The sequence below is a fragment of the Sprattus sprattus genome (genome assembly GCF_963457725.1).
Source record: "Sprattus sprattus genome assembly, chromosome: 3".
NCBI lineage: Eukaryota > Metazoa > Chordata > Actinopteri > Clupeiformes > Clupeidae > Sprattus > Sprattus sprattus.
Window position 1 is genome coordinate 31589950 of NC_137922.1, and position 21382 is coordinate 31611331.

Sequence of the window (21382 nt, forward strand, 5' to 3'; positions counted from 1 at the left end):
TAAGAGCGCTTCCTCCTGCGGTGGTGGGACGCACGCTCCTCTGGGTTCATTCCGGATTGTTCCTATCTCCCCTGGGCGCTGAATAACAGTCTTCATTCCAAATGTTCTTTCTCTTTCTCTTCTCTTTTAGGATTTCCTAATGGAAACATTTATCATGTTCAAGGATCTCATTGGCAAGAATGTCTACCCTGCCGACTGGGTTATAATGAACATGATGCAGAATAAGTAAGTACAGCCCTTACTGCTACTGCTCTTCTCTGGACACTCGCTCTCTCTTTCTGCTCCCCACTATCTGTCTACCTTTACCTCTCTCTCTCTTTCTGTTCCCCACTAACTCTCTCGCTCTTTCTGCTCCCCACTATCTGTCTACCCCTCTCTCTCTCTCTTTCTGCTCCCCACTATCTGTCTACCCCTCTCTCCCTCTCTTTCTGTTCCCCACTAACTCTCTCGCTCTTTCTGCTCCCCACTATCTGTCTACCCCTCTCTCTCTCGCTCTTTCTGCTCCCCACTATCTATCTACCCCTCTCTCTCTCTCTCTTTCTGCTCCCCACTATCTGTCTACCCCTCTCTCTCTCTCTCTTTCTGCTCCCCACTATCTGTCTACCCCTCTCTCTCTCTCTCTCTCTTTCTGCTCCCCACTATCTATCTACCCCTCTCTCTCTCTCTCTTTCTGCTCCCCACTATCTGTCTACCCCTCTCTCTCTCTCTCTCTCTTTCTGCTCCCCACTATCTGTCTACCCCTCTCTCTCTCTCTCTCTCTTTCTGCTCCCCACTATCTGTCTACCCCTCTTTTTCTCCTTCTGCCTCTCTCACTGTGTCCCATTGCCCCGGCCTGTTTCACTCTCCTTCTATATGTTTCCCCCTCTCTTGCACTCCCCCCCTCTGTCTCTCTTCCCCCCTCTCTCTCTTCCCTCTCTTGTCTCTCTTCTTCTCTCGCTCTCTGCTCTGTATTTCCAAGCTGCTTTTCATCTCCCCTCCACTGTTGTTGCTTAGGAACGGCAGTGAGGAGTGGGCAAGGACGTTTTTCTAATGTTTTCCTCTCAAATGCAAATAGCAGTCGGCGGCGGCCTCTGCCACGGCATAGTGAGATGAGACGGATACTGCCACAAACATTGGCATGAATTATAAATACCTCGCTTGCTAATCTCACACATTTTTTTGCTGATGTTTTTTTCCTCTTCTCCCTCCACTGCTTGTGTTGAGCTACTTTGTTGTTTATGTTTTGTTTTATTGATGCACCCCCCCGTCAACTTGCTTCTATATGTGTGCTGGTACATCAGTAGAAGCTAAAAGAAGTACATGTTGTTGTACTCCCGAAACAAAGGCGGTGTTTCTGCTTTGTATTCCCCCTGTGTTGTGCTCATCTCTCAGTCATTAAAGATGCAAGCCGAGCGACACTTCTGTGCAACTTCTCACCTCTTGCTGTTGTCACGACTCAGGAACCCCAATTGGACAAACTTGTAATGATGAGCCAAATATATGCTAACACTCTGGATCACTCTGAGGTCTGCGGTTGAGTTCTGAGCTTGCAAAATGACAAAAATAAAACAGGCCAAGAAAGTGTGTCATTGCATTTCTTAGTGTTGATTAGATAAGACTGCTAATTCTCACATATTTTCTGGATCACGGAGTCCCAGCCCAAGAGAATTGTCCATTCACAGTCCAGCTATGCTGTTTCTGTATTTGATAGAATGCTGAGTGCTTGATAGAATGCAGTGACTATTAAAGCCTCCCTCTGTTTTCTCTTTCTCCTCTATCCCTTTCTCCCTCCCTCCATCTCCCTTTGTGCCTGGCGTCGTCATCATAGAAGGGTATGTCCTGATAGAAATTGCCTTGCCGCTTGTTACTGTTTCCTCCTGCTCAGAGCCAGCGTGATCTGATAGTGTGATTACTGCAAGCGAGGCTGAGGCCGCTGAGCCTCGTGTTGGGATTCATGTGGCCGTCCAGCAAGTGCTGTCAGACACCTGTGTCCTCATGCAAACGACTGCCCTGCAGGTGTGAGATAGGCACCTGCTCTGCTGCAGTGGCCACTGCTTGTGTGTGTGTGTGTGCGTGTGTGTGTTCCTAGCTTATTCGTTACTATTCATGCTTGCATGATCATGAAGACAATCAATGCAAAGCCAAGAGAGGAAGGACGATGACACACACACACACACACACACACACACACACACACACACACACACACACACACACACACACACATATATTTAAGCCACATTCATGTCAGTATAGAACAAAAATGAAATCTCGCATGCTTTTTCTGTCCTCATGAACTACACACTCTCACTCTGTTGATCATGTAGTCGTATAATATTATAGTGTGCCATTATTTTTGTGCTGTGTTTCAATGAAATCGAGCCTGGCTGCACTGATGACATTTCCTCAGTCCATTACATCTCACTGCTTGGTTGCCAGGCATAGTGAGATGTGGTGAGGCCTTGATTGCTTGCTCAGCTGACACACAGGGCCGCCAAACAGCAATCGGTTCTGCATAACTGTCATTTTCAGCACTTTTAACAAAAGCTTTACTCTGACAAATTTGTTGAGCCTTTTGGGTTGGCCTGGTGTTTTTTGTGTGTGTGTGGTTTGTGCAGAGAGGCGTGTTTGCATGCGTGACAGTGACATTGTGTCACATTGAATGTGTGTGTGTGTGTGTGTGTGTGTGTGTGTGTGTGTGTGTGTCTGTGTGTGTGTGTCTGTGTGTGTCTGTGTGTGTGAGCGTGTGACATGTCCATTCGTCCTTGCTGTGTAGCGGTGAACGTGAGGTTCATGGGTAATAGTAGGACAGAGGATACTGAGGAGGTCACGGTTGCCAGGGTGTCTGGGCCTACTGATACTGCATGGAGCAGGGCGCTGAGAAAACTGATTGACTTGAGATTCTGCTCAGTGGACTCTGGTAACCTACTGCCATGAAGGCAACACAAGTCCCCTACTCTCTCTCTCTTTCTGACTGTCTCTCTGCCTCTCTCTCTCTCTCGCTCTCTCTCTCTCTCTCAAACATTCTCTCTCTCAGCTTTGTTTATTTTTGAGACCATTTCTAAACTGCTGCGGGCAACTTCCTCAGAACTTTTTGCCTTTGATGTTGAAATCGGAGGGGGTGTCAGAATCCGCGTGACAGATAGATCAGATTTCAGTCTTGTCATCGGTATCATTTTCAGTTCACATGAATCCAGAGACCTTGCCAGCCTACTCCTAATCTGCCTGTTTGAATAATGCTTAATGGAGGCTCTCAGAGAGGTGAAAATGAACTTGAAAACAAAAGGAAAGAACAGCGGCCAGCCCTTCTAGCAGGTTTCCTCCAGCCCCATCCCTCCTATAGCTGTTGTCGTGTTGGCGTATTTTGGACTTACGCTCTGGCTCTGTTTAGTGCTTGGTGCCTGGCAATTTAGCCACACGCGTGCCCGTCTGCAGCCGTGGCAGAAGTGTGGGCGGCAGCACCACCCACGGGCACCTCTGAGGGCACGCTTTCATTCCGCCACGCCACGGCCTTCCTCAATACTCGGCTAATGAGGCTATCCTTTTGCAGCTCGGTCTCTCTTGCTATCTCACTCCCTCTCCCCATTCTTGCATTCTCTAATTGCCCATGGGAGTGCTGGACAGCCGTGTGGAATGGGCCACTGTGCCCGGGTGAGGTGCTTTGAGTGAGCAGCCACTAAAAGCAGGGGTGGGAAACATGTCGGAGACACCAGCAGGGCTAATGAAGGAAGCCCCCACTCCTCCCCCACCCCCACTGCTCACGCTTTTGCTCCCCGCCCACTCACACAACACCAGTTGGTTTACAGCCACAGCAACAACACAACAACACTGAAAGATGCCGGACTAATGCCATGTTGAGGCCATTAAGTATGTTTGCTGGTTGACTTCCACACACTGGATGTGCAAGGAGCCAAACAGACAAATTACTTGGGGGCTTTACGCAGGATGTAACTCCTCTCTCCTCGCACGAGTTCTCTGCCTCTGTTAGATAGTGCAGTGACAAATGCTATGCTTTTAGCTAAGAGGGTGAGGCGATCCACTATTGTTTGCATCCATCTTACTTCTTTACAGGGCAATCTTCTTTTAAAAGTTAGTCTTTAATATTTGAGCAAAGGCACCTTGGTAGTGAAGTTTGCTTGGCCAGCATCGCATCCAATTCTCATAAAAGCTTGTAAACCAGAGAGGGTGGCTCGTCTGGGAGTTGAGTATTTTACTCTCAGCATTTCCCTCGCACCTTATGAAACTTTAATGTCTCTCCATCCCCAAGTTTCTCAAAGGTACCCAGAAGAGCTAAGCTGGCGTGTTGCAGGTGCGCCCTTTGGCCCTCTCTGTATTCTCTCCGTTATTGAGGTTAAAGTGACCTTTGGAGAAGTAGGTCTCCGGTTTGGGGATGTAGCGCCGACTTCATTTGCACAGCGTGACATTTGTTTCACGGGGGCCGCTATTGTTTCTCGCCCTTTGTGGCTCCAGCGCTAGTCTTGAAACAACAGAGGGGGAATGTTTGCGTGCTGCACCAGACTCATGCCCCAGCTCTGGTCCAGCCTGCATGCACTTGTCCTCGTGTGACTGCTAAGCACTGAAGGAATAAGAACCATGAAATGTGCTCTACTGCAGCACTCTCAGGGCACTGGCCATTAAAACTTTGTGGCCGTGTTTGTGTGTGTGTATATTTTGTGTCAAAATCCCTGCAGTAAGCTAACAGTAAGCTAGTGTCTCTTTTCCAAGGAACACTATAGCAAGTTGGTTGGAGAATCCACTCATTTTCTACCTCACTTGACCCCCACAGATATGACTTGTACCTGAAAGCTTTTTGTCTCTCTTCTTGTCTCTGATGCACCCCTCCGCTACCCGCCCGATTCCTCCCACCCAACCAAAATATGTCTCCTTTGATTATCACCCTGCTTTGATAAGAATTTCAATTATTGGCTGCTGTTTGAAATGCGATTAGGTATTCCGGCTCCAAACCCAGCAGGTGAGGACAATAACAGCTCCATCAGCTTCATTACGGAGCCCATCACGGAGCCCATCACGGAGCCCCTCACAGGCCCCACATCCTGGGATTGGAGCGCCGCGCGGCGTGGTGCGGCGAGGCGACCCTGGAAGGAATAAGTGGTGTGTAATGAACACTGAGAGCACACCAGTTGACTGTTAATTATGCCCGTAATGGCGGTGAGGAGGAGAAGAATGGAATGGCGCCCAAAAGAAGGCAGCTCTTTAGCTGTCTGACCCACGTGCTCCACCCCGCTGCAAGCTTCTCACACACGTGTACTAGGGCCAACACTCATGACTGATGGAGCAGCAGTATCAGAACAGACCCATGTCTCATGGTTATCAACCCATCTCCCTCTCCCTCTCTCTGTGTCTCTCTGTCTCACTTTCTCTCCCTCTCTCCCTCTCTCTTTCTCTCTTTCTCCCTCTATCCATCTTTATCTCGCTCTCTTTCTTTCTATCTCTCTCTCTTTCACCTTCCTCTCGCTTTCCCTCTCTCTCACACACACCTGAAGAGTCTTCAGAACACTCTATAGGCAAACAAGAGCAAAGTCAGGAGGCGAATTGACTTTATTTCTGAAGAAGATTCCATTTTCTTGGTAAGGTGAGGTCCCTCTGTGGTGGAGGAATCCCTCTTCCTTACGTAAACATCCACAGTGTGGAGATGAAGGCATGGGGTGCAAATGCTTAATAGCAAGCTGTATTGCTGCATGTGTGAAATAGATCATAATAATAAACAAGGTTCTTGAAATACACTCTATGTGTTGTTTGACGTTAGAGACTGGCATACTGTGATTCTTAACCTTAGCCTGTTTTTCTCAGTTAAATAATGATTTCTTTAATTTGTAGAAGTGATTGAATCGAAACTCCCCCATTGTCACCACATCATCCTTAGTCCTTTCTGCGGGAACACTTTGCATAAATTGTCTCCTCTCTGACAATGCCAAGGATATGTTAATTATCCCTCCTAATTGTAAGCAGTTTCTTAGACGTACTGAAAGGACCTGTTTGCATTTTAGCTCATTTTAATCACATGCTTATTCATATTCGGAGGGTAAATGACAGACTGTTCATCCAGCTTAGCCTAACAAGTCTTGAACTTACTCAGGTGTTGCGATAGCATTATGAGTCCGCTGAGCAGAACTGATGCGATTGCTTCTCCTCCAGTGCACCAAGATGGCCCTGACCTCTCTGCCCAGTGCTCCACCTAATTCATGTCCCCGTGTCAGACTTGCTAATGCGTCTGCCCGGGCCCATCACGCTTGTGCCTATTTGATATGTGACCACACACTCCAACCCTGACTGTTAATCTGCCAGTAACACTTGAAGAGAACAGGGGATGGCTAGGAGCATAGGGGCCATATCAGTACTATTAACAGGGATCGGCAAACACACACATGCACAAGTTGATGGTATACTGGTTAAATTACAGTTTAAAGTTATGATACACTGATATGTGTTCCTTTGTATTTGTTATATCCACTTTGCATTACTGAGAAAACAAAAATATGTCTTTTTTGCTTGCCAAACAAATACGTACTTGTAAAATGGTACTTGTAGTGTTATGGCTTTATATAGTGTGTGTGTGTGTGTGTGTGTGTGTGTGTGTGTGTGTGTGTGTGTGTGTGTGTGTGTGTGTGTGTGTGTGTGTGTGTAAAAACAGCTCTTAGATAAGCCAAGCCTTTTTACGCATGGTGTGCTTGTAGAGATGCACTATAACTTCAGGTTTTTATTTCAATTAGCTAGTATCTGCCATATGGCCATATGCTCCCAGATGTTAGATACATGTATACTACACCAAGTTTGTATGTATGTATAAATACACTTATCCTCTGCAATGAGGAGGTTAGAAATCCTCAAGTGCACCCCTCAGTTCTTCTCTTGGTTCCCCTGCTTCCTTAAGATCTCAGTTCTTCTCTTGGTTCCCCTTCTTCCTTAAGCTCTCAGTTCTTCTCTTGGTTGCCGTGCTTCTTTTAGCTAGCTCTCTGTGAGCATGAAAGAGGAAGAGGCTCCTTTGACTGAATTGTGTTGATGGCGCTTGATGTATCCTGAAGACCGAGTGCTGCTGAACACACCGAACCCACCAGCCAAATTATCTGAGCCTGTGTTCACTGACAGCTTTGTAAATGGTCTCTCTCTGTTGTTATGCCTTACAAATAGAGGCACTATTAGAAGAACAAGAAAATAGCATTTAATGGTGTCATTGTGTGTTTTTTTCCAGTATCATTTTTGTAAGCATTTTTTCCAGTGACCTATTTTATTTCATTCTATTGATAATGAAAATGTAACTCATAGTTGTGTTGTCTTCTTCAGCTAAGTTAAGATTTTGAGTTTTCTTCTTGAAATGGTATCAGGATGAAAAGAAGGAATGGTGTCCTCAGCTTCCTTGTTGCCTTCCTGTGCTGTGATTCAGGGAAAGGGAAGAAAGTTTAGCAACAGTAAATGTCAAAGACATTTCTAAGATTGGACGTCCATCAGTGGAGGATATGCCCTTTTAGGCCAGTGTGAGTCATAGTTTTTTCTTTCTACAGTATATTGTCAGTGCTGTCTCAAGCCAGTCAGTCAGTGCTTAAGCCTCTCAGGTAATCATTTTGCCGATGGGTAATCATGATTTGGTAGTCTAGCTGTGGATCTGCTCTGGTCCTTCTGTGGCCGTTAATGTCAGTATTTCACTCAAATGCAACTGCAGCGCTCCGTAGATGGAAAGATGTGCTCTGGTTCTCTCGGTCAAGACAGCCATTTCAGAGATCACACGATGAACAGCAAATAGGTCTCAGCGGCAGGCTGCCATCCCCCAGCTCATAAGGATGCTTCTCCTACTGTCATTCGTCTCTCCCCTATGCCCTGTGTGTGTGTGTGTGTGTGTGTGTGTGTGTGTGTGTGTGTGTGTGTGTGTGTGTGTGTTTGTGTGTGTGTGTGTGTACAGTTGTGCATTTGTGAGTACCTGTGTGTGTGCGTACAGTTGTGCATTCGTGAGTGCCCGCATGCGTGAGTTGCTGATGGCAAATATTTTATTCTGCTGCATCACCTCAGGAACAAGGGGACGACACAGCATTGCACCAACCTAGGAGGATTTGAATGTACATTTTTCAAATAAATTCTCTCTCTCGCACACACACACACACACACACACACACACACACACACACACACACAAACACAAATACACACACTCTAACTTTCACTCCCCACGATTGTGTATGTGTTGATCTATCTAATAGTTTGGGTTTAGCTGCCATTGCACTCAGTAGACAGTCAAGTTAAACTCCAACCACTCCATGCTCCCCTGTCACATCATCCATTCAGCTGACTAAACTGCCCACAGAGCTCAGGGCCTTTTCTTTTTGTCACTTTTCTTTGCCCTTCGGTCTCTCTCTATATTTCTCTCTCTGTCTCTTTCTCTCTGCCCTGCCTTGTTCTCTCTCTTTTCTCTCTCTTTTCTCTCTCTCTCTCTCTCCCCCTCCCTGTGTTTTCTATTCTACGTGGTAAAGTATCTCACTCATCAAAAGTCTCAAGCTGTGCTGCAAATGACAAACGTCTTCCGTGAGCTTGTTCGCATAGATCATAGGAACATAGAGCCTCCACTATTCTGTACCTCATCACTGTCAGCCAATGCTGTGTGTAATAGTACAATGTTCCCTTTCTTTCTTTCCTGGTTCTCTTCACCCTCTTTTGCCACTGGGAAAGCTCTGCATGGGAAAGACTCACATGTACCTCTTCTTGCATGTGAAGTGTATTCCATATTCATTCATTAGCAACTACACGGACCGAGTGGGCTCCCCAGTGATGAGCAAGGCTAGCCCAAGGAAGGGGCCGTTTTCATGCCCTTTAATCCGACTTGGCAGCATAGCGCCCCCGTTGTGTTCAATGAAAAAGACTGTAGCAGACAAACACCACTGGGACCCACCCTAACACCAGTCCATGCCAGGTCTGACACTGCAACAACTGATTTGTTTTGCTTTTGTCCCACTCACTCGGCCAGAGAGCATAAATGCATAAATTAGGAATGAGTTGCTGACCCGTGTAATAGGCCATGACATCATAGGTCTCCCCGTGCGTGTGTAGATGGGCTGTGCACGATGGGGAGGAGAAACTGCTGGGCATCGGTGCTTTTGCTGAGGAGCAGAGCCAGTGTGGAGCTTTAATTACCAGCTCATCCCTGATGATGGGAGTAATTACGGCTCGGGGATGCGCCGATATGTAATGGAGTCCCAGCCTCTCCGTCCGCAGAGGCCAATTAGACAGACTTCACTTCAGAGAGAGGAAGAGGAAGAGAGGGGAAGAAAAGCCCACAGAGAACGACTGGCAGAGCACAGCTCCTCCCCTTACTGTACTCCTGTATGAAGAACTGCATAGGGCGAGACTCAGAATGCTAATACACTGAGAGAGAGAGACTGAGAGAGAGAGAGAGAGAGAGAGAGACTGAGAGAGAGAGACTGAAAGAGCCTCAGGCACCTTCAGTCAGGTGATGGTGGTGAGGGAGTGTCATTAATGCAGTGTGGTGTAAGGGTTTGCATGTAAGTGTTTTGGGTGTCCTGTGGTCTTACTAATGTCAGTTGCAAAACAATGATTTCTTACTGTAGCAAATGAAGGACGTAGGAGAATGAGGGCTGAAATAAGATCTTTAGGATCAGGCTGTTTCATAAGAGAACAGAGGGCATCGAATAGAGCCCATTTAAAGTGAACGTTAGGGAAGAAACTGTAAGCCTTCTGATTGAGATGTCTCACCATGTCTCATGTGGATGTCCATTGCTTATTCATGGAGAAGTCCTGACCTGTGCAGAAGTTACGTGTTATATTCTGAGGGGTGAGAGGTCATTCTGTGGGCCTTCCTCACTGACGAGTCCCTGAATTTTCACCTGAAAAAAACAAGGGTGAGGGCTGGAAGGTGTGGAATATTTGAAGCAGTGTGCTCAGCCTGCACTGAAAGGTCACGTGAGTGAGGGCCAGAGAGGAAGAAAAGTTTGAGGTTTACCTGTAGAGAGCTTGGTCAACATTTCACTAGAGAAAACTGAAATGTGAGATGATCCACAAAAAAATCCTTTTGCAAAGATTGCTGAAGTGGAATGAGCTTCCCTAAGCAATGTTATTTCTTGGCAGCAGGCAATGCCTCCTTGCCACTGGAATTGTCGAGGAGCTAATGCAATATGTCTGTCTAGGGGTGGTGAGTCCCATCACTGCTTTGGCAAGTGTAATGATCAGTTTATGCTTGTGGGAGTGGATTTTTCTCAAGTGCTGTTTGTTAATGTTTTGTTGTTTCAGCACAGTGTGTTATTTTAATTTATTCTCTGTGTCCCCTTAAAATTGTCTCACCTTCCTTTAAGTTGACACTGCATCAGGTAGCTGGTGAGAAAGTATATTAAGTCTTGTTCACAACAGACCCATCCTTTGCTGCAAACGTTTAGTCCTTGCAATTGTTTTTTACCTGCTGAACTATAGCTACCTGTACAGACAGGGTTTCTAGCAGATGAAACGGTGCAAGGATGAAGGTAGGCCGACTCAACAGTGTGACATCCTGTATGATCCTTTTCTCTGAGTTTTGTCCCCACGTTAGGATTCTCCTCAAATGGGATTGTCCTGACGTCAACTTCCCTTTCACTGGAAATTGTTGCATCTCAACTTAATATGCAAACTTTTTATATTTTGCAGATTTATTCAGATTTATTCTCAGGATCTATACGGCTTAGAACAAATGTGGCAACACTTCAGTCTGGGGATAAGAAAGCATGACTGCAATGGGGTCTAGCACCAGCTAGCGGAACATCAAGCGGTAGCAAACGCAGTTTAAGGCGGGGATAAAAATAAATCATTTATCAGATCAAATGCAGCATAGTAAGCAGAGTGTAATTTAATAAATTGGTGTGGTGATGAAGGGTTCTGACCTTGCCTTATCTTTGAGCACAGCGGAGGAGCAGGCTATTCATGCTAGCATGCAAATGGATCCTGATCCTTATCAGCTATGCTCCATGAACTCAATTAGCAAAGACGATTAGCCGATAACACATCATTAGCATTAGAACTGAGGCAAACATGGAGGAGCAAAGGACAACTTTCAGTGTGGGGGTTGGAAAAGTTAAGGCAGTGAGTGTAAAGGTGGAATAATGCATACTTCCACTATGTATTAGGCTTAGAGAAGAAACCACTTGTGTATCTTTATCCATTGCAATGCCCATCCATGTTGTTTCCTTGTCAGTGGAGTAGTAGATTAAGCCTTATCCTTTACAGATTTCAGGTTCTCAAGGTTTTTTTTTTTTTATCTTTTTCGATTGGTTGTCATTTAATATTTTTTGTCGGCAAAGTAAAAAAAAATCTTCAAGCACATATCCCTTTCTTGGATTCTGTGTATCAGCATCATATTTTTAGTGCTGATAAAAGTGAACTCATTGAGCGTCTGCTCTGTGTCAGCAGCATAGTGCAGGGGGATTACAGCATGTACAACTCAGGGGAGTGTGTGTACAGAATCCCATTCTGCCGTGGCTCTTTTAAAGGGGCTTTTCAATAATCACTTTAGACAGGGCTCTGTCCCGCTGTGTACCCTGCACACACCACCTCTGCTCCGCCATATTGGAGGCTGTAAGCTTGACTAATTCACTTAACTGCAATTACACCTGGCCCAGGGAAAATTTATGATCATGAATTAAAGCCATTATTGGAGATGGTGACCTTCTCCAGGTCTTCAGTTATTCTGTCATTCTATACTGCAGTACCTGGGATGCTCCTTAGCCATTAGCTAGGTTCAGCCTGTTCACACTGATCTATTACTCAGCCGTTCTCTTCCAAGTTGGAAAGTGCTGGAGACAGTGGCTGGAATACTCCTGCTGGAGGACACTCATTTCCTTTGTCAGTGATCGTTTCAAGCGGAATGTAAAGGAAAAAGGTAAAGCTCTCTTTAGGCAAAATATGTAGGAACTAGTGAAGATGAGAAATATTTGATATGAATGCTTCTGTTCGTGGTATTCATAGAATCTAGAAATTAGATCATGATTGGTCTCCTAGTTCCTGATATGCCTCATCATCTGTGCTGAGCAGTGTGGCAGCCACCAGTAGTTCACCTGCGGCTCTGTTGAATGTGGTGTTTCTGATACAGATGAGTGCAGTGAGAGAAATCAATCCTTGGCACATTACCGTGGCCAGCTGTGGGTCACGTTTAGAGGATTGCAGTTGCAAGCGACGACTTGGATGGCCATGCGCCACTGCACCCAATGCTGAGTCATCATGAGATCGTCCGCCTCTAGCACTGGCCTGGTCCCGGGTTCCGGGTTGTTTTCCGGTGGCTGGTCAGTAGAGGCTGATTTGTTGTGTGAAGATGGCAAGGCCCCGTCTCTGCCTGTTAGGCTTTTAGGTAGGACACGGCATATGGAGCAGTAATATTTCTCTCAGGACAGGTGCACTGGATGGTAACACACTATACCATTAGCCTGGAGTTAAGCGTGTCGTCTATATTGGCGTGCTCACAGCAGCAGAAAATTGAGTGAGATGTGCTGAGAGGAGGCTGTGCTTACTGCAGAGGGACTGAGTGTGGGAGAAAGAAAGAGAAAGAGAGAGAGAGAGAGAGAGAGAAAGAGACTATGTGTGGTTTAGTAATGGGTTGTTGGAGCCCTGTGGAGCTATGGGATTTGGGAACACAGTGGTGGTTAAGAGCCAAAGGTATAGCCCTCTAATGGAGATTCCATAGGTATATGACATCCTTTGATCACCAATGACTCCCATAGTGCAGATAGGGCAATGACCGTATAGACTGGTCCCCTCATTTAAAAGACATTAATAACAAGTGTTAAAATAGAACATGTGAAGGGCATATTTTATTGCTGAAACGTAATATAAGGCTGTAGAGCTTTAGAAGCCATAGCCATGTTCATGCTATTGTTACATAGAGATAAGTCACCTCCTGGGATCTAAAAAGCTTTTCCTTTGCTACGGATGAGAAATCATTGATCTTCTCAGCAACTGTAAGCCCGTCTTGCCATTTGTGCTGGTCTTTGTGTGTGTTGTGCTTCCTTTCATAATACCTAGCTCACCCCACCTCTATGATAATTCTTACAGCCAAACGTAATACTTTTATGGAGTTGTCTTATCACCTGCCTGTGTTCAGTGCCTGCTAACATCCATCCGTTCTCCTCTCCTCTGCTGGTTGATGTGAGGGTATCAGGGTGTTCTGCCTGTGACAGTCTTATCCCTTCTAGCAGAGCACATTTGGTTCCCCCTGTATGCTAGTAGTTCAGGTTCTTCTCTCTTAGAATTGACTTACCTTGGATAGCCTAATTAAAAAAATATTTGACCCATATTTCATAATCACCTAAAGCTGCAGAAATGCCATGTTTTCTCCTGCTCCTCTGGACGGATGTTAATTATGATTTATTATTTAAACAGAAGCGGCCTCATCTCTGTTTTGGCCTTGGGGAGCCCCCAGTGTTATTGAGAGGAGCTTTTCAAACTACTCTCAAACTCTAAGAAAAGGGGGTCATTCATTCAAAGTGAAATTGTTTGGTGAGCGAGAGAGTGCTTGATGCTGAACTGAAAATCAACCAGACAGAATCCAGAATCCCAGAAGAGTTTGTCTGTGTTCTCGTAGAATGCGCCGGGCTCATGGAAACCCGCGAGACACAGCTCAGTTAAAGTGATTGTCAGACACACGGTGACCCGTTTCATGTGCCTGGCTGTCTCACCTTTAACTCCTGACACCCAGTGACGCTCCTCTTCATCACAATCTTGTCTTGAGTGAAGAGCTTGTCTCCGGCCGTGTCCTGTGATGTTCCTGTCTCTTACGATTTGCAGGAACATCTCACCCTTCACCGCCCCTTAGGAACTTCACAACACTCAAGGTATTAACATTTCATCTTAAAGCATCAGAGTACCAGGCTCCTCCAGATGGCTGACAACTCCCAAAGCCACAACACACACACACACACACACACACACACACACACTCTTCGTTGCCTCTAATGCATGCTCCAGCCCCATTCATGCCAGCTGATGCTCTTTCCTCAGTTCAGAGATAGCCATAGCACACTGGAAAGAGCCTCCTAACGCAGGCTGTCACTCTAGTCTACATAAAGTAGCTGCTATGTATTGAAAGCTGCATTTTGCAAATTGAAATCCATGTGCTGCCTGTCAGCATATACAGAATAACATTAGCATATGAGCAAAGGAACTGGTGTAAGGAAAGAGGGGATTACATGGTGCCTGTTGGCTGTTTTCTTAGAGTAATGACAAAGATAATTTCAGTAACTTCCTGAATTTTTTCCTCAAATGCCTCGTGTAAATATTTCACACCCTCCTGGACTGGGAGCCGCCCTAATCAGGAGGGAGGAATCACTAGCTTAATTAAACAACTGTGCATCCCTGTGCACTTTGTCAGCAGAGGCAGCGGCACTGGGTAAGAGAAGCCCTCACACTCTTCCCCAAAGCTAATTAGTCCACTTCCTGATCAGATTCAGCACTTATTGAAATCAAGCGGAAGGCTTGGAGGCTGAGTGACTACGCTGCATTTCCACATGCTGGATCACAGGAGTCAAGGCAGAGCTTCCCCACAGCCCAGAGATCTCTACAGATGTTGCTTTATACTCCCATATGGTGCTCAGATAGTGTTTGTCTTTTCCTGGAGAGAATCTTAATTACACTTTGCTGGGCTTGACTGTAGTTGACTGTGGTTGACTGTGGCTGATGAGCTTTACAGGATGTTGCTGACGCACAATCTCTCTCCACTGTTATTGGACTCCTGGCCAGCACTGACCTTACGGGATTGGACTGGCCATCTCCAACAGAGTCTGGCTGAATTTATCAGCAATCGCACCTCCTCCATAAAGCTGGTCTGTGAGGTGAAGCGCCCAGTATGGCTCATTAGCCCATCCTGACCTGGTGTGGTTTCAGCCACAGCCCCAGTCCTGGATTACAGGTCTTAGTGCCGTGTCCTGTGCCTATTATTATTCTCTCGAGCGTCTGTCAAGGAAAATTACCTTGACCTGGCCTGCAGTAGGAACTGTTGCCATCATCATTCAAAATCCACAAAGCTATCTTTAGGAATAAATAAAACACTACAGCATAACACAGCAAAATGTTGTGTAGTTGTGTTACTATTTGTCATCTCTGTGTGTTTCTAACCAACTTTGTCATTATGGTGGAAAAAAGCTTTTTTCAGTTTCACGTTTCACTTTTTTGATCTGAACACTAAAAAATGGCACTCTTTTGAGATGATGATCATTTTTTTTCCTTCACTTGTACATGAACCCATCCTGCTGTAGTGGCACATACAGACCATTTGACCATGTAGAAGTGGAAAAGTAATTTCAACAATTGCATTAAAGATAGAAATCAGGAAAGACTAAAGGCAAACCAAGACAAGTGTGCCTCGGCGCCTGACGTGAGGAGAGCCGGGGTAGCCCAGGTGCCCTCGGAAGGGGGGAGCTGATTGAAAATGACAGCAGCCGACAGGTCCTGGAGACAATGAGACCAACCGTACTCTGAATTCACCAGACTAGAAAACAACTTCACTCTGAGCCAAACGCAATCCTATCTCTGACCCTCTGAGCTCTGGCGAGCGTGCCTGGACTCCAGAGGAAGAGAGACTCTTTAATTCTTCTTTTTGAAGAGATTGTTTACCTCTCATAGAGCACAGGGTGTCTGGTTTCAGTGCATGTTTTGTAGAGTTATTTATGCATTCACTTTTATTTATTAAGAAATGTAATTTATTATGTGGAGCCTCTGTCATGAATATCAAACATAATCAACCTGCAGATACTTTTAATTGCCTGGCAAACTGAGGTTTACAAGCAATCTTTAGAAGTGTCATTAGCTTGGCAAGAGTCTGCTGTGTGGACCAGCTGTTGCCACAACTCTACTGAAGAAGCTGTAAAAGTCAAGTCTCACATATGGCCTAGGAATGATCCAGGTTTATATGTGAGGTACGCAAACTTCAAGTCTCTGTTTTAGCTCCAGAAATACTATTCAAAGAGAGAAAAGGTTTTACCTACCTAGTTAATCAAAGTTGTTATATATTTCATCTTTGTCCAAGACATGTGTAGGTGGAATTGTGAATTCACAGAACTAATTTACATATTCCGTACATCAATACAATAGACCTGTGAAGAAATTCCAATAGTTATAGATCAATAGTTATGTGTTGTTTATATGGCAATGTATGCAAATACAATGCACCCCTGAATTGCAGTATTCTTTCTGCCATAAATGGGAGTGATTGTATCTTTGGGCCTGTTTGACATAAGGAAGTGTTACGCAAATAATACTGTAGGGAGGATATTTTTATGGATGTGCTTAAATGTTGCAAACCGTGGACTGGGATAGCTTACAATATTATGTACTATCTTTATTGCTTGCTGCCTAAGAACGAACAGTTTTCATAAATTTATGTTTGGAGGAAATCAAGTGTGTGTGTGTGTGTGTGTTTGTGTGTGTGTGTGTGTGTGTGTGTGTGTGTGTGTGTGTGTGTGTGTTTGTGTGTGTGTGTGTGTGTGTTTGCGTATGCGTGTGCGTGTGTGCGCATTCGTGAGTGTGTGTGTGTTCTAGGTGCCTGTGTGCGTTCGTAAGTGCCTGTGTGTGTGAGTGCTTCTGTGTATGAGTTGGTGATGGAAAATATTTAATTTCGCTGCATCACCTCTGGAGAGGACAACACAACATTGCATCAATAAGTCTCTAGTTTGAAGTTTTGACTGTACATTAATCAATATAATTATCTCACACACACACACACACACACACACACACACACACACACACATACACACACACACACACACACATTTCCGCTCTCTTTTTTTCTATCTTTCTTTCTCTCTCTCTATCTCCTTCTCTCTCTCTTTCTCTCATTAGCAGCTCATCTGCAAGCAGTGTTTGTTATACAGCTAAATCACCAGCACAGACCATCATTTCGCTATATGGCTGTGGCGCTTAAATCCAATGTGAACTTTCCCTGAAGGACTCAATCAGCACTGCGCTCCTGGTTTTCTGCCAGCTTCAATCATTTCACTGCCAGCAGCGGCGGATTCCTGTGATTGTGGAGAGAAAAGAATAATGAAATATTTGGGAAAACAATCTTCCTGAAATAGAGTGGGGAGGGAGCCGCATGCGTGTGATGATGAGAGGGATGTTTGAGTGTGCTAGATGGATTTCCATCTGTGGTATTTTAAGATGGCTTGGGAGAGGTGGGTAGGTATTGTAGAAGGGGCTTCATTTTTGGTTTGTTTGTTCGTTCGTTTGTTTGGTTATATTGTCTCACAATTTTTTTTTTTCATTTCAGTTACATTTGTCGCTTACCAAACAGTATTCTCTCGTTTGTGTGTAGGCTTGTGTGTTTAAAAGAGATAGAGAAAGAGAGAGAGGGTGAGAAAGAAAAGAAAGCGTATTTTCGTATCATTGCTCACTAAAACTTGCGATCCATAATGGCTCCCTTTGCCTGGTTGCTCTTTGCATGCTGAAATAGCACGGCAGATGTGGATGTGATGTGCTGTCATTTACTCAGTCTTCTAGAGTGACATGATTGACCTGGGGCTTTGTTAAAAGGGCAGGAGGACTATGAGATGATGAGGGACAGTCAGTCAGTCTGTCAGTCTGTCAGTCAGCCTTGTGGCATTTGCCCAAACGCTGTTTCCAGGCCCTTCAGTCGCACCTCCGCATCAGCAGCATCGCCAAGAGCTGAACGTCCCTTGGCTTCACACGCTGCCTGCAGGTGATGTCTTGAGTGCGTGTGAAAGTGAATGAAAGTGTGACTAATGAGCTTGTTTGATTTGTTTACTACGTTAACGTCAGGGACGATTTAGAGGTAGCTCTGCAGCACTTGTGGTGCATGTTAGGTGAAATTTCACCCTAGTTACCTCAGGACTCCGGAGCTGCATATAAGTTTATTTATAAGACAAACAACAACAACTATTGCAATCGGGCTCCCCTCCCAGCACAAGGCTGAAAGTGAAGCCATGATAAACACATCACAAAAGGTTTATATAGACAGAAGTTTTATGTCGTATGCGGACTAAGTGGCACCTAATAATGTCAGTTACACACAGAAACACAGAAAAGCCATGTTCCTGCTTTCATAAGCACATGATTCATACAAGGAATATATTAATACAAGGCACTTGATTATTATATTCTTAAGTCATTAACAGTGTTTGGAAATAATCTCCATCGTTGCACACATCCTGGACTGTGTTAGCATCAGGGACGCTTTTAGAGGTAGCTCTTCAGCCCTTCTGACGCACACATCCTGCAGAGGCGGAAGCGGCTGGTGGAATGTGACCCACTAGAGGAGACCCTGGCTCTGTGGATAACATGGAGGGTGTCTTTCAACAGATGTTCTTCCTTCACTATTTATGAAACTGCTCCCTAAACCACCATTATGCTGCTCCTCTGTCCTCTGCAGCCGCTCCTCTGCAGCCGCTCCTCTGTCCTCTGCAGCCGCTCCTCTGCAGCCGCTCCTCTGTCCTCTGCAGCCGCTCCTCTGTCCTCTGCAGCCGCTCCTCTGCAGCCGCTCCTCTGTCCTCTGCAGCCGCTCCTCTGCAGCCGCTCCTCTGTCCTCTGCAGCCGCTCCTCTGTCCTCTGCAGCCGCTCCTCTGTCCTCTGCAGCCGCTCCTCTGCAGCCGCTCCTCTGCAGCTCTCAGCATCTCTGGGATGATCCTGTGTGGTTTGGGGTCGTATGACAATGTTTGACAGAGGGTAGAGTGACTTCCTGGTGGGGTGACTGTGGAGTGCTAATTCAGCAGTGGAAGGGGGGGGGGGGGGGGGGGGGGGTGTAATAAGGCATCTGAGATTACACTCTGCTGCTGCTGCTGTGTATAGCACTGCATAGAGGGAGCTGAGATATCATCACTTGACACATATTTGATTAGCTCTTCTTTTCACTGAGTGTAAAAGGTTAGCTCTATAACATTAGGTATGTGCGTGTCCATGTTCATGTATTACCATTTGTTTCAGTTGTATGCTTTGTTCTAGCCTTCTCGTTACTGAATATATGCAATATCCCCTTATTTCAGTGCAGTCTGTAAGTCAATCACTGCTTGTTAAATCAAACAATCAGACAGCCTAATCTCCCATTGCTCCTTGTTCTCCCTGTCATCCGTCTCTCCCTCATTGCATTAAGTGGAGCTCAAGCCCGTTAGCCGAGCAGGTTAATGTGCTCCTGCTGCTGGTATCTTTGGAGAGGTGATTAACTTTATCATCTGTGTCTTATGCACTCTCCCTCTGCGGCCGCACCGCACCGCTCCACTCCCAGTGCAGAGCGCCGTACGGCAGCTGTGGCAGAGGTCTGCACGTGATGGCAGGCACCTTGATTCTGAGTTAATAAGGTGTGTTTATGACTGCCTACGACAGCCATGAGCAGAGTCCTATTGTAAGGGTGAAGAGAATTACAATAATATATTTAGCTCACTCGATGGTGGAAAATTACTGCTTCTGTTCCCAATGAGAGGCAGACATTAAGTTTAACTATGGCAGCGTTAGCCCTCGACAGCACTGGTGGGCCCAGACAGGCAGAGTCGGTGCCCATCATCTTGCTGTTTAAAGCTGTAACAAGACAGAAGGTATAATGGGGCATTCTCTTATCTTTCAGAGTCTTCCTGCGGGCTATCAATCAATATGCCACCGTGTTGAACAAGAAGTTCCTGGACTCAGCCAACTTCGAGCTTCAGGTAAGTGTCCCTGTTCCTTGGGGTGGACGTCCTTAAACGGCCTGACGCTCATCCCCCCCCCGCCCCCCCCCCCCCCCGCGCCTCTTAGTATGCCACAACACACACACACAAACACACTCCTCAGATGAGCAGCAGCGAGGCGGTGGCAGGGGCGACCTCCATGACCTTTAGTGTTCCTGCCCACGTGCACGCCCGGTGTTTGGCCATTTAGCCGGCTTTATAGAGTGTCCTTTAGCCTCCTGCGGGAGAGGCCTTGTCAGTGCATTTCTGCTCCCAGGATTTCCCCAGTGGCCATGGGCAGCACTCAGTATTCAGGGTGAGCCCCTGCCACTGCTGCTCCAGGAGATTCTGTGTGTGTGTGTGTGTGTCTGTGTGTGTGTGTGTGTGTGTGTGTCTCTCTCTGTGTGTGTCTCTCTCTGTGTGTGTGTGTGTGTGTGTGTGTGTGTGTGTGTCTCTCTCTGTGTGTGTGCCTGTTTGTGTGTGTGTGTGTGTGTGTGTGTGTGTGTGTGTGTGTGTTGGCCAGCAGAAGATGGCTTTAAAATGTACAGAAAGGGGGACAGCTGTAAAGAAGCTCTGTTACTATGGCAGGGACCACTGCCCAGCAGATCCTCATTCTGTCTCTTTTACACTCAAACAACACACACACACACACACACACACACACACAAACACACAAAACAAAAAACACACACACAAACTAGACAAACTCATACTCAAACACACAAACAGGTTATTCCAAGTTACTAATTTAAACATGCTCTTTCCAGTGGTATGACTGTTTTAATGGTAGACTTTGTTATACATGGGCAATATGCATTTGAAATACCGGTGTGAAATGATTATTTTCTTTTTAAATGCCTCATGAATCTGAAATTGTAATGTACCTAGACGCTAAAAAAAAGTACTATTACATGAGTATTATATATCAAAATGTTGACAGGAAGACTAACTTTTTGATCACCAGTATTTTTACATCAACCAAGAGATTAAAAAAAGCTGTTATAGAATGTTTGAACCACATACTGAATTTGCATTGAGCTATCAGCCTTCATTCCCATCTGTTTCTGTGTGTATGTGCGTCGTCTGAGTGTGTGGGGAAGCTTTTAAAAGCTGCTGGGAACACAATTACTCTCTCTGGCTCAGCCCAGTGGAAATTGCAGCTTGCCGGGCCTTAAAGGGCTGCGTTCATTAAAGACAGATTTGTGTCCCATTACCGTGAAATAAATCCATCCTCCTCTGTTACCCTAACTATCTCTCCTTCTTCCCCCTCCCTCGCTTTCATCCATTCACTCATTTGCCTTTTTTTGGAAAGAGTTCCTCTCCCAAGCCGGACATCACAGGCCGACGCCTTCACACACACTCTCTTCCTGGAGAACCATATTGCATTTTTATGCTCAAAAGACAGGGATCCACACAGCTAATGCCACTGACAGATGCACAAGTGTTTCAGTGTCGATAATGAACATGTCAGTGGAATATAGCAATCTTTCCTTCCTGACCTGTGAACTGAGAACTGGCACTGTCACGGCCTATTGCTGTTTCATTTCACGAGCCATTAATATGGCGGCCAGGATTGACACCTCTCTGGGTTTTGGTGAGGTCTGGCAGGAAAGCGGGTGTTGGTGAGAGAAGCAGACTGCCTGAATCAGAGCAGCACAATCACACACAAACACACAATCACACATACACACACACACACATAAACACACACACACACACACACACACACACACACACACACACACACACACACACACACACACACACACACACACACA

At 45.8% G+C, this 21382-nt stretch overlaps 1 protein-coding gene across 7 annotated transcripts in view; it reads left to right on the plus strand.

The window, feature by feature from the left end:
* Nucleotides 1-21382, plus strand: part of dock1 (dedicator of cytokinesis 1) — a 219349-nt gene that overhangs the window by 143573 nt on the left and 54394 nt on the right. For all 7 annotated transcript variants that reach the window (XR_013968570.1, XM_080834740.1, XM_080834744.1 and 4 more), the window contains 2 exons: nt 131-225; nt 19526-19604. Coding sequence is in view for 6 of the 7 variants with exons in the window: in XM_080834740.1 (XP_080690866.1) it covers nt 131-225; nt 19526-19604 (174 nt within the window). In the remaining variant the exon portion in view is untranslated. The remainder of the gene's footprint in view (nt 1-130; nt 226-19525; nt 19605-21382) is intronic.